The sequence below is a fragment of the Pleuronectes platessa genome, chromosome 6 (assembly GCF_947347685.1).
Source record: "Pleuronectes platessa chromosome 6, fPlePla1.1, whole genome shotgun sequence".
Lineage (NCBI taxonomy): Eukaryota > Metazoa > Chordata > Actinopteri > Pleuronectiformes > Pleuronectidae > Pleuronectes > Pleuronectes platessa.
In genome coordinates this window covers 19,248,692-19,263,023 of record NC_070631.1, presented here as the reverse complement: position 1 = coordinate 19,263,023, position 14,332 = coordinate 19,248,692, and the positions used below count along the sequence as shown (strand labels likewise).

Here is a 14,332-nt window from a genome sequence, read left to right as displayed (position 1 = left end):
GCCTGGTGATAAATTGAGGATCCCACGTACACAGAGCCTCATCTGATCATAAAGCAGAGTGAGTGAGCCGAGCGACACTCTGAATGTCCTCCACACCCACTGATTGTTATAACTGACTGCTGCCCTTCTGCTGCACAACAGCAGACTTCTCTTAGTTTCACTTCCACACAGTGTCTGCTTCTTTATGAAGTGTTTTTTCTCAAATATATCATCTGAAGCAATTCACTTTGTTGTATTAGCTGTGCATTTACTGAAAATCCAAGTTGCATTTATATGAACTTAAACAATATAATTCATTTAAACATGTTTTTTTCCACTGTAGAACCATATGTGACATGAGACATAGGAACAACTTGAACATCCACGTGAAATGCTTTTGAGTCGTGTTTTCATCTGTATCTATGGCGTTAGCCTGACACTCCCTATGCTAAAAGATAATTAGACAGTCATTATCATTTACGACTTTTCATTTCATTTACTGAAATACCAACTATGAGTGTATGACATAATCGTATATGGTGTAACCTAGGTTGATTTAACTTTGTATTTTATTTTCTTCCATATATTTATAATGGTATATTGACTGATATGTATTTTAATTGCTGTTAACTGTTGTGATACAACATGTGAGTAAGACGACAACTGTATGTCTATCAGAAGTCTGAGGGAGCGTCTTGTGCTTCAAACGTCACTACGTCAAATAAATTCTTGGGTAAAATTCTAGGTGTGAATTTCTCCACCCATTTTTGTGATGTCCACGATGTCCCTTTCAGTTTGCCGACTTAACGACTCTGTTTGACTGTTTCTCTGTATTAGTGAGCCAAAATATTTCATTAATGTTATTGCAATAGTAAAACAAGAAGGAAACCCAACACAGTTTCTGTGTGTTGTTCTTCCTTTGCAGCTTGTGTAGTTTTGCTTTTAAGGAAAATAAATCATATCTCACTCACTCACTCTTCTCCACTCAGTACAGACAAAGCCGTGTTAAAATCCTGCAGAGTAGAATTGGTCATCGGAATGAGGAGCAGAAAGTAGCGACACTCCACTCAGGGATGTGCACGAGCCTCACGCTGAGGCCTGCGCTGCAGAGAGAGAGAGCGGAGTGTGTGGGATGCTGAGGTGAGGCAGTTTCACCCTGTGTGGGATGATGCTGGATGTTCTGGAGTTATATCAACAAGCTGCAAGTGTGTGTGTGGAGTTTTGGTTGTGTAAGGCAGCACGGAGGAGTAGAACCACAGCAATAAAATGGATGAAAGTGTGAGCAGGAGGGTGCTCACAAGGAGTTTTTTTTTAAATATCACATGCAGCACATGTCTAATGCTTAATTATAAGCTTAAAGCTGCAGAGGCTCATATTATTACGACTCTGCTGTGGACCGAAATGGTGGTAAAAGTCTGTTTTGAGCTCGAAGGCACTTATTGAACATTATGATCTGTTAGTGCAGCCAGAGCAATAAAGAACCAAATGCAACTCTCATCATTTTGGTGCCACTGTTTGCACGAGGGGGCCAAGAGGATTTAAAAACAACCACACTTCAAGGCATAAACTATGATAGAGGGCTATTTAAGACAAGAGGTGGAAAAACGTACAGAAAAAGAAACGTGCCTGCTTTACTGCCACTCTGCTAAAGGGAGAAAGAGCTGATTGTGACAGCGGAAAAACTGAGCAGCAATAATCTAAAGGAATTATGTAACACTGAGGGTTGCCGTTCTTTTTCAGAACCACTGTGTTCCAGGCTTTCCTGCTGTTTATTCATCTCGTGCAAACTATCCAGATCTCAGGTCAAACTGGAGTTCCCATCTTATTACATCAGAGAGGTGCCTGCAGAGACCTTTGGCAGCTTGTATATGGGAGATATGTGCGGTACGGGAGGAAGAGGCGGTGGTATGAAGAGCTATAGAAAGTGTAAGGAATGGATGGATAGTAGGAGAAGGCCTCGGCTGATGGATTATTAGAGGCGTAGTGGGTGGATGTGAGAGAAAACAAGAAGTCAGCCTGCAGCTACTGGGACTGAAAATGACTTCCTGAGAATGAGGCTAGAGTACTTTTTTTTACACAACTTCTATATCCCCTATCTGCTGCTGGACACCAAACTGCATTCTACTGTACGTTATTAACCCTCAAGTGGACTCCAAATGAAACCTACTGTGTTCCCTGGTTTTTCCAGTGGTAGTTGAAGACTTATTGAAAACAAAATAACATCAAGGTTCCGGTTTATGTATCAAAGAGATCTCATGTTCAACTAGAATGGAATACCCACCGCCGTCAGGGCCCAACAGTCTCCTTATGAAACCATCTTTAAATTGACTATGTCCCGATTTTCATTTCAATATGCAACCAATTGCGCACACTCATAACCGGCCCCTTGAACATTTTTTTATTTAACAAAATGTATCAAGAAAAGATAATAAACTGTAGGAACCCATTGAGTAACATGTATGGTATGATGTTGGCTATGGATTAATACATAATGGATTTGTTGTGATTTGTGGAAAGAAACGAAACCACAAAAAGAGAAGCCATGTTATGTCATATTATTTGTAAGAAAGCTGCGGGTTAATATTTCAGTGTTTTTTCGTCTTCCTGGTCCTTACTAGTTCATTCTAAATTAAACTGAACTAAATCTATCAAAAATTATAATCAAGGCCTAAAAAGAATAATGCACAAAATGGCTATAGCAGATCTTACATGCAAAGTGAAAAAAACAGTTTGATAAAATGGTTGCCCCAATAAGAGGCATTCACATGTTTAGGCCTCTCTGATCTCAAGTGTCAGCTTGCTTATGTTTCATCATTAAACACAGATCTCATCTGTTTGCAAAGGTCGCTGTTTTCTCCAAGCGATTGGTGCATTGTACTTGAATATCTGTGCACTGCCTTAAAGGGATAGTTCACCCAAAAATGAAAAATTCACTCATTATTCACTCACCACTATGCCGATGGAGGGGTGGGTGATTTGTTTGAGTCCACATTTCACTTCAGATTTAGGGGTCAAAAGCATTGCACCCAAATCCAATACGATTAAAGTAAACTCGCAGTAGCTGCACTTACTGCAGCAGTAACCAGGAGAAAGATCACAGCTGACATGTAGGCTAAAAACACGGTGTAAATGACGCTGATTTTTTTTAAGCCTTTCTTTTTACATGAGAAGAAATACTACAAATTAAGTGGAATCGGCTTCTACACTCTCTACCTCTGAAACTCCAAAAGTGTTTTATGGACTCAAACCCTTCACCCACCCCTCCATTGGCACAGGGGTGAGAAGATAATGAATGAATTTTCATTTTTGGGTGAACTAAACCTTTGACACGTCAGATAACTGCTGTTAGCTATGTTGCTACCCTGATAAGTGGACATCCAAATGTTTTGAAAATAAAATAATTCCCTCAGCCAACTCATCACTGGGCTCTGGTTGAGAGGAATCAACTGGTTGAAACTACACAGTGGCTCAGTTCGGTCTTTCATTTCATTACAGCCGTAGTCCCAGCATGGATTATGTAAATTGGTTGAAAAAGCTACTTCTGGGCTCACAGTGACGTTGAATGGTGAGTTTCTGAGGGAAACCACACAGAAACCAGAGAGTGGAAAAGGGAAGGAAGGAAGTTCGTCACTGGCGGCTCCACCCTGACTGGTGGCCCGCACCATGTAAGAGTCAGAGGCGCGTCTGGTGCAACACTTGTGGAGGAATGAGCTGGAGGGAGGCAGCAGCGGGTGAGGGGCCTGGAGACGGGCCCGCTCTCTGACTCCCTCTGACTCCCTCAGCCTCACTGACTCTATCCTGCTCCTCCGACTGCGGGAGAGGAACAGCATCCAGCACAGCGCCACCGCCACCTTTATATACCGCTCTATTTTTAGCCCCTCACAAGCCCAACTATTTTAAACCAATATGAGCTCACGGCCCACCCGACCTGTCCAATGGGATGTCAGCCAGCAGCGGAGAGCCGTCCAATGGGAGGCAGGCAAAGGGGTGAAGGGGCGGGATGTACAGGCGCATGAAAAAGGGGCAGAGAGCGAGGACGAGCAGAGAAGACCTCTCACTCTGGTGTTTTTCAAAAGTACCATAAACTACAGAAGGTTTATCTCATAGAGGTTTTAATTCTTGCAAAAAATTGTACTTTTGAATTAAGATCTTCTGTCTATGTTAAGATACATTAATTTGTTATGGCTCCTAAATATGAAGCACTAGCACCTTTGAATGTATATAGTCTAAGTTTAGTATTGTATTGTAATAGCGCTTTCTACCTTGCTTTTATTTAAATGTATCTATTGCACTGCTGAGCTTACCAGTATCTTGTTGTCCAACCCCTTTTATTGTATTGTTGACCCTGTGTTAACTGCATTTGACAAATAAAAACTTGAAATTTTAAACACTTCTTTAATTCAGTTATAATAAAACCACTTTAATTTTGTAAGCGTTCAACATCTAAGTCTGTATGACTTTAAAGGCTGATGCAGATAATATGTTTGGCCGGAATTTATTTGGCATTGCAATGTCTTTTACGATCTCACCAAGGCTACATTTAGATAATGCTGAAGGGAGACTGGCCGCCTCTTTTAAGGATGAGGCAAAGGTTCAGCCCATAGAGTGTATATGAAGATTGATGACATTTCCTCCCACTATCCAGACTCAAAGCTAAAATATCCCTACTTAAGCATTAGAAGCAGTGAGAGTCTGCGCAGCAGCGGACAGGGGATGTAGCATCGACAGCGAGGTCTCATGCATTCATGCGCTGGACCAATCATAGGTCAGACTCGCTTGTCGTCTCAGTCTGTTTTTATATCATAGAATAACTAATAAAAAAAAAACTTACCAGAAACAAAAACCATCAAACACCAGTGTGATAAATCAGATGAAAGTAGCCCAAAGGGTATTTGACATGCACTTTTTGTTTTAGTTTTGTCCATGTCCCATCTACTAGCATGGAGGAGGCAGGGTTTATAAGCAATACGGTAACCAGGCACCAGATGACGATCAACATACGTTTGCTTCACTTTTGAGTAGGTGTCACTTCATCATTATTTCTATACACTTTATTGATCAGCCTATACTTACCTTCAGGGTACATTCAATGCAGAATTCACCACCATTATTTTAGTAAAAACTAAGACCTGAGTCACTTCCTGTAGCAAAGTATTTTCTCACTAGTTATGGTCTGACTGTGGAAATAGTCCTGTGAAGGCCATACTCTGTGGGCTGCCACCATCAAAGCAGGGCTACTACATGTATAATCCCATATGTTGCAGATAAGCACATAGCTGACCAAGTAATGACGTATAATTGGACGTTTGTTGGATAAAAACAACAACTGAGGAAAGAAGTGTATATGCATTCTAGTAATCCCGAGCTAGCAAATACATGCCCGATCCTGTATACCATTAAATTATCAGGTATATATCTTTAAGCGCAGGTATATGGTGAAAGACCAAAACTAGTGGGTATACCAGTGGGTAACTGCCTATCGGAGACGATAAAAACCTGTGTCGACTCTAGAGTTATTTGAGTTGGGAGCGCATGATGATTGTATCGATTCCCATTGCAGATAATAACCAGATGTTAGTGGATTTTTTTTGACCAGGGGAAACGGAATGTACAATCCACAGCAGTTTGTCATATTGTACCTTGTAGTGCTTGAATGTGTGATAACACTGGGAAACTAGTTGAACTTTAAATGTCAAAGATTGACTGAAAAATACTGAATCCACATGTTCATCCCACTGTCGCTCCTTCGTGAGGTGGCTATGACGCATTTTAACCACTGTGTTCTTCATCTGTCCATTAGACGATCTCCGGTGATGCCTTTTGACTGGTCTTACTGCTCGGTGCCTGTCTGGGGTGTATTTTTTTGTTATGACTTGAGGGCCATGACAAGGATTGCCCCTAGATCGTGACTCACACAAACACCCACCTGATCTGTCGTTTCCCAAAGTTTTATTTATAGCCTGCCCGCGCCGAAACGCACTGAAACGCCCAAGAGACGCACGTTATCTGTGTTTCTTGTTTCTCTGGTGGAACAAGAGTTTATCGTCATGACACATTTACTCTCACAACAAAAGGAAACAAAACCTGCTGGTTTGTGTCTATAATAAAAACATACCGATTATTTACCCCCTGCATCTCACGGGGGAAGCTCACAATCAGTGTAAATGCCTCATTTTACAGTAGATCCACTGCCACTCGGCACCGGGCGCGCTCCCGAGCAGCCGCGCCCCCACACGAAAGGTTCCAACACATCACAACGTGGGCGCGCAGGACGGTCAAACCCACTCCCTCCACCACACTGCTAAAATTTAAATTCAAACCGTCCTCTGGGAATCTGATTTGTCAGTTTTAGAAAATGAAAATGACACTCAAATCAAGACACAGTCACATCGAAGGCTCGGATTCTATTTGACTGCTTTATTTATTTTGGTAATACAGCAAAATGCAATTTGCTGATTAAAATGTTAATTGTAATAAATGTACACATGTATGTCCTAAGAATATTATACATGTATTTAACGTTAATTATTTTCTATATATTTATATTCATAAAATAGCCTTGAAGGACTTTCTATATGTAATCTACAGTATGTCCGTCCTTTCCCCTGTACATTGAAATTACCACAATCGAACACTGACCCCTAGCGGCGTAAGTATATCATTACAAACAAACCCATTGAATTCACCCACATTGATTTTTGAACGGTGTCTTAATTTGTTGTTTGAGGATACATGTTTCTTGTTTCTTGCTTTAGGTAAAAACCTCGCTGTCTAATTTGTGAAGGAACCAAGTCTCATTAGTTTCCCACAGTCTCGCGGTATTTCAGTGAATCAGGCAAACAGCGGGATAAACGTGAGATGGCAGCACAGTCTCAGAGGAGAGAGAAGCGGCTCGCCGAAGTCCTGCCGAAAGTTTCTTTAGTCCAGTACCAAAGATACACGATGGTAAGATTCTCGTGGTCTTTTCTTTCTTTCTTTTGATAATGGATAATGGATTTAGGATAAAGGATTTAGTATTTCTCCGGATGTCTCCCTCACTGAGCACCTGTGATACAGTATATACACCATATGAAAAAGTAAAGCCTCACATAAGCAGCCCTTTACAAAGCTGACAGCTTCACAGAGCATCCACCCCATGCCTGTTTCCTATGTTTTTAAAGGAGTATTCTGTCTATTTGCAGTGAATTTAATGTGTCAAATAGCGATTTGTCAAACAGAATAAACAATATAGAGCAATGATACAACTCCAACTGTTACTTTACATTACTTCAAGAGGCAACAAGTAGCTGCATCATGGCCTATTTAAACTCCTGAGTGTGACGTTTTAAGTGACCTAGGTGAGGAGGAGCAGGTGTTCATGCCAACAACGAACCCCACTGGTGCTTTTTAATTTCCTTAATTTGTTATTTAAAACTACAGAAACCGTGTAGAATCCCAGTAACAGGTGTCCCTCTCTTGCTCCACACATCCAGACAGACGCTGATTATCAAACACACAGTGAATTAGTGCCACATTAGGCTTAATATCAGCCTGAAAAGAAAAGAGGGCACAACCTCATGAGACTTAACAATAAGAACAAAGAGATGAACCAGACCAGTGCTCATTAAATTATGCATCCTCCTCACTCAGCTCATGAAACACAGGGAATGTGCGTGTGTTAATGGGTGTGTGTTCACTTGATGGAGAATGGCAGCGGCAGGATCTGAGAGCAGTAATGATCTCAGCAGCCACAGTGCACACTCTATTTAACTAATTGACATGGCTCGTGAAAAGAGAAATCAGAGGCTTTTTGTTGCAGCTTGCTGGGAGGTCATTAGTTGTAATTAACGAGCCGACTCATCGGGCACATTTGGCCTCAAGCTTGTGATTTTCCTGTCTTAATGACCCCAGAGTTTACGAGGTCCCTACTAAAGTCAAGATGGAAGGGATATTTTTCAGTTTGGAAACTCACAACAAGGTGCTAGATCTATGTCTGATGCCTCTGTATTCTCCAATTTTCTCTTCTCCTAAGAGATGGGATGTCCATAGACCCAACCCCCAACAAGAGCCTATGTCTGAGGTAAAGACTGTGAAAATGCTTGTGAACCATTTTTGTTTGGCTCTGACTGACGAGTTGTCAGTGGGGTCTGAAAACGTCTAAGATTGAATCGTCTGAATTTTAGGTCTTAAAAAACCTTAAATATGTCAATATATCATAAACCAAGTCTTAAAGAATTTAAGCGAGGTCTAAATAATGTTTAATTCAATGCCCCTTCCATCATAAGCCCCTTGAAATAATGTATGTGGTGAGTTGGCAAAATACGTATAACATTTACTTGGATAAAGCTCTGAAATTATATTTTTTCGAAAAAATATTTTGGCATTATTCATAGTTTGTAGTGTCTGTGTGTGTTCTAGTTCTTTCCAAGGATTCAGCGATTAAATCACTGTAATTAAAACGACTAACAAGACCAACATGACCTAATAACCAACAGTCTGCTGATACTGCGCTGATCATAATTCACTACACTCAGCTTCTCTGTAGTTTGTATGCTATCGTGGCATTTGAAGGGTTATTCTCATCTTAGTTACTTCACCTAATCATTTATTATGGGGAAGTGTAAGTTATTCTGGGACTGTTCCGTCTGTCACTGTCATACTTGACATACATCTTAAAAGTTCATTCATTTTGGTCTTAAAGAGTTTTAAATAGAAATTGTTTAAACCTGCAGAAACCCTGGACAGATCAAATGACTAGTCACTAACAACCATGTGATTATAAAACATGCATCAGGAGGCAGCAAACAGTGACTCATCAACTCACATGTTCCAATGATGACTGTAGTGTTATTGCAGAAATCCAGTACATCAATTTTTTTTGCAGTTTCAACCTTTGCACTTCAGTTTTTCCTAATCACATCTCCTATTTTGAACAGGAAACATAAAATAACTTTATTTTAAAGAACTTCTGTTCTTAGATTTAACATTGTCTGAACCTTTCAATCCTTGTTGAATAATGGCAGGGCAGGCTCAGCACGTTTCCACGGAGTAGTCTGCATTAAATTAAGTTGTTTTTAACTGTCTCATAACCAACTGATAAAACACACGTGTGAGCTCTAGTATTAATATAAAATATTTACATTTGCAGCTTTAAATGCACAAGTTTTGTTTGGTGTTTTGTGGTAAATTCCTGCAATGGATTTGATACATTTCGTGTCACTAGATTGTATAAAATCAGTACATGACCTGACCTGGATGTGTAGTATTGGAAGTGATCACAGTAACAAAGAAAATAGCTGTGAACAAGGTCCCGTTGCGACCTGCACTGCCTGGTTGAAAGATGATCCTAGATGATCCTAGTTTGTCTTAAAGAGAGACGCTCTAGTAGTGAGAGATAAGTATTAAAGATGATACTACTACTAAAAATGACTACTTACATATCGTTTAATGTTAAACGTTTCAGGTCACTCAAGCAGGACATCGTAACATCGCAGGATCAGGGTTAGACAGTCTGTTTAACCAGCTTCTGCTTCTTCTGTTAAGACTAGTTAATTATCAAGCAGGTTTTGACCAGACTCCCCCTCATCAAATTAAAAGCTATATGTGGTTTTGTTAACACCAGGTTACAGTACATCTAATAATGTAATTAAACTCCTGGGTTGTATTAAAAAAAACAGCACTGTTTATACAACAACAATCAAATGTGGAGAATAATTTATCTACGAATGAGAAATCCTTGGAGGGATCATATACTTGTTCATTTGCACGCAACCTAAATTCATTATTTATCCCGGAGAATGAATAAATTGTCCCCACTAGCCTGTGATTGAACTTGAGCTGGTGAAAAATTGAGCCGGCGCTGCTGTGCCCCAGTGAGCCGCCATCTAATGAAAACAACAGAGCACTGGAGAAGGCACAGCTTTAATGATTGCATTTGGGTTAGGAGTGGAAACGGAGAGAATAATGAGAGGGAGGAAGGAGACTTAAGACGTTTGTTTTGGAGTTGTTTGTGAGATCCTTCTTTTACTCCTGGTCTTAATTCACTTCATGGCTTAGCCCCGGACTATATATACCAACATGCACACGGTGTTGATGTAGGGACGTAGTGGCTTCGCTTATGGCCAGTCTGTGGTAAGTGTTTGTGGTTGGGCACCTGAGCTCTGATCTACCTGAAAACATGTATTTTCAACTGGACAATACAGTTAATACTTATACATGTGTAATGTGTATGAATGTAAACACATACTTTAGTTTTTGTTTGATTTTTATTCGTCTCCCTCTCTCTCGTTAATTAATTCTTCCTGATCAGGTTTGACTCATTTAGTTTGTTTCATTGTGTGTGAGTCTTTTGTTAAAGTGTTATAAATTATAAAGATAGAAAGGAAGTCGCGGAAAGAAAAAAAAAGTGTGGCGAAAGGAAAGAGTGAAAAAAGATTGTGAGTGAGTAAGATGGGAACAAAGATGAAAGCTCATTTGTCTCTTTCATTTCCACTTTAACTAGGTTTTTTCTCGGAGTGAATAGACGTGCGTGCGTGCTTTGTTTGTGTGTGTGCGCACGGTGGCCACAATGATCTGAGATCTCGCTCCCTCCGCCTCCCAGAGAGAGAGAGAGAGAGAGAGCAAGAGAGAGAGAGAGAGAGAGAGAGAGAGAGTGAGAGTGAGAGAGAGCAGTCACATGTAGAGAGGAGCTGGGACGAGAGACAGAACAGAAGAGAGCTGTCAAGCTGTGGGGAGGCAGCGGAGAGACGACTTAGTTTTTTCTTGGAATACATTTCCCCCTCCATCTCTGAAGCCCACACATTCACACACCTTCAAAAAATATAAACTGGCAAACTTGTGTGTGTGAGTGCTGCTGTTAGGAGTGCTGAATTATTTGAAGGATCTGGACTTATACTCAAGCCTGAAACACTTGGACTGTGAGAGTGTTTGGAGTCAGCATCTTTGTGACTTGGACTCTAGTTAGATTCAAGCTGTGTTTTTAAGAGTGCAACACTTTGGACTGAGTGTGTATTTATGTGAATATCTGTGTAGGTGCAACTTTTGATTCACCACTGCCCCGGATGCAACGCTGAGATTTTGACGGGAACTGCCTGTGCACTCGTTGGTAGCCTGAATTTGTAAGATTGGACTCACACTCGGACTGTTTGTTTGTGCTAGTGAGGAGAAAGGATGTTTTTGCCTGTAGCGGCGGTTCTGCTCGCCCACCTCGGGTCCACCTTAACGGAGGCATGGAGAGCATCTCAGCCAAGACTGCAGTTCACACACTCCGGTAAGAGGCAACATTTATTTTCTTATCTTCTTCGGTTTTTAGTAATCAAGCCTTATTGCTCTCAATGTCTAATACATCTGCTGCTCATCTCTCTCTCTATCTCTCTCACTCACACACAAACGTATGCACGCGCACCCACAAACACATACAGACACACACCCACACACACAGGTGACGGGAATCACACATTGCTTCTCATTTTTCACTTTCTTTCTTACCTCTCCTGTTAATGCCCACATACTGTTGTTCAATATGTGGTGAACAAATTATACCTTTCTCTTCTCTGCACCTCCACTTGCCTCCCCCACTTCTTGCATCTTTGCAATCAGCTCTCTTAAACATCAATCACAGTCTTGCCTTTAGCCCCGGCCTGCCGTGATTTCTGGAGCTCTGGTGTGAGATGGTTTAATTAGAGTTGTTTTGACTCTATAACACAGTTGTAAAATTTGTTTAGGTTTGGTTGTGTCTTACTTAAGGCAGTTCTAAAGGTTGCTCAGACAGTTTAGCCAGATTATAGTATGTCAATTAATTCCTATAGAAATAAAGCTAAAGGTCAGTGCACATGAAATGTCGTTAATAAGATTTTTTTGCACAGGGAAACAGTGCAGCCAAATACAGAAAGGACAGTTGGTTGAAGTCGAACCATTTTATCAGACGGCTTGTGGTAGTCAAGGTTTACTAACCTAACTTAGGCAGTAATTTTAGCATTACCTACTTCTTTCTCTTTCAAATAAGCCAACCTGGGGTTGAAACAAGATCCTCGTAATATATATGAATTCAATTCACAACTTCCCTGGCAGATCTTAATTGGCTGAAATGTATCGATAACAGTAGCAATGTTTCTCCACAGCAGCTGCAAAGCTTTTAATTACAATTAAGCTTTTCACCCAAAGGCAGCTTCCATGTCACAAAAGGACTTCTTGACAACACAAATGCCCCCTCAGGTTTTGAAATAAGATGTCTATGTCTATTAGAGCAATTTGAGTCGACTGTCCTCCTAAAGGGCGCAGTGGCCTAACACAAGTTCTAATGGTTGTTGGCATTAGGTTTAACCTTGTGGAAGCAGAAATGGGCTGGAGTTTGCCTCACTGTAGAAGATTAGAACATGATGGTTGTGTGACTGACACTGTATTGTTACACTCTGAGTTGTCCACAAGCAGTCTGCTCCTCCAAATAGGGTAGAACTTCGTCCCATGATAGATGTTCTGTTGTTAAGGGGCAACAAACACAACATTCAAAAAGTAATGGGGAAGAAGATATCTGCAAATATTTTATTAAAACAAGATTTTTTGCCTTTTCAACGTTATTTACGGTGAATCTCCTCTGAAGTCAAAGTGTTTTATGAGGCATCCAGGCCTTTAGTTACGACAAGATAATCTCAAGTCCCTTTATCACGTGTACCAGAGGCACAATAGAGTAAGAAACCAAATGATTACATGTGCTTACATAAGCTGAAACACAAAGGGTCTGTGAAGTAGATGTGATGAGGCTGGAGTCGACCAATCATGACCTAGAATTTACAGAGTGAAGGAGATGAGAATCATTGTTAGATTGTCCCAGGTGGAAATTTAGGTCTAATCAAATGTGAATGTGAAAATGTGAAGAGCTGCTTAAGTAGCTATGCGTATGGGTTTTTCTGTTTTTGAGCCTGTATTTATGTGTGCTTGTATGTTTGTGATTGTACGTATGAAGCGGATGAAAGTGTATTGTATGTGTTATTGTTTGTTTTTACATCACGTTGCGGGCATAAGCATACATGTTCACGTATACATGATCCCTGTTCACCTCATTCTTTTTTGTGTGTGTTGTGCTGAGGCGACTCCTCATTTCTTTGAACCACAGTGGTTTGCATGTGTGTGTGTCTATGGGGCCAGTATACTCATCTTTGGAAAGAGAACCAAACATGTGTGATGAATATTGAGTTTATGCTGAACTCCGTGGCCATCATTATTTCTGTGTGTGTGCTGGCATGTGTGTCCTCTTTCTCACTCCCTGAGGGAGATTCATGTTGTTTCCAATAATAATAATTAATAATAATTAATAGTAAAAATGGCTGAGTCTGACATTTAAGTGAATTATTTCAGCCAATTTTGATTAAGGTGCGAATATATAAAGCTGTACTGCCGAAAAAACCCTAATTGATTTACCTGGAGCATTGAAACAGTAAAATAGTGATGAAAAATATTGTTTCTCTGGTCACATCTGCTCAGAGATCAGCTGCTTCATGATCAGAGCAGAAGCTGCAGGTGGTTTGTAACGAGCTGGAGTTTCTGTTTCCTCCTTCTCCTCTCGGCTCGCTCCTTGTGCTCAGTACAACACCAGACGTGACGCTCACAGTCAGGACTACTGACAGCTAAATCATCCCAATAAAAAATAACCTTAACTAACCCTCTGAACTTGAACTAGTTCATTTTAAGTGTGAACTGGCTCAACTGAGACTGCGGTTAGGCCCGCCTTTCTCATTAGCATAAGGACACTGCAAATGAAAAATGAATGTATCAGGGAATAAATAAATGTGCAAATATATTTAAGACATTTCTTTTGGTATTAACATATTTATTTATTTCTGTATTAATTTATTTATTTCCTTTTTTATTTATTTATACTTATGTCATGCATGGTCCTCCATACTTATACTCCCAGTCGGGGAATCGAACCCCGGTCTTCCGCGTGACAGGCGGAGATACTGTCCACTATACTAACGAGGAGAGGTGAGAGGTGCCATGTGAGCACGCCCACCCAATAATAAAACTGCCTCAATCATACTGCCTCAATCAACCATTTTGGATTGGAAATGAACAACTTTAAGAAACACAAGCAGGACAGTCTCTATCTACGCTGTCAAGGAGGTACTGTATTAAACAGCTGTAGTCTCTCTTTGTGAAATATTTACTGACAATCACATCCTGGTAAAACATTGCTAGCAGAGGATAGTTTCGATCTATCGACCACTGGGTTATGGGCCCAGCTTGTTCCGCTGCCCCAATCTGCTGTTAATCACCCCAGATGGGTCTTGAACCCTCTGGTGAGCTCTTGGTTATGGGCCCAGCACGCATCCGCTGCTGTTAATCACCCTGTATGGGACTTGAACCCATACAGGCTGAA

At 40.7% G+C, this 14,332-nt stretch overlaps 1 protein-coding gene across 1 annotated transcript in view; it reads left to right on the top strand.

Moving 5' to 3' along the window:
* The first annotated feature begins 10,611 nt into the window (after nucleotides 1–10,611).
* Nucleotides 10,612–14,332, top strand: part of sema3h (sema domain, immunoglobulin domain (Ig), short basic domain, secreted, (semaphorin) 3H) — a 180,098-nt gene continuing 176,377 nt past the window's right edge. Inside the window, exon 1 of the mRNA XM_053424349.1 lies at nucleotides 10,612–11,227. Within this exon, the coding sequence (XP_053280324.1) occupies nucleotides 11,128–11,227 (100 nt within the window). The 5' untranslated portion in view covers nucleotides 10,612–11,127. The remainder of the gene's footprint in view (nucleotides 11,228–14,332) is intronic.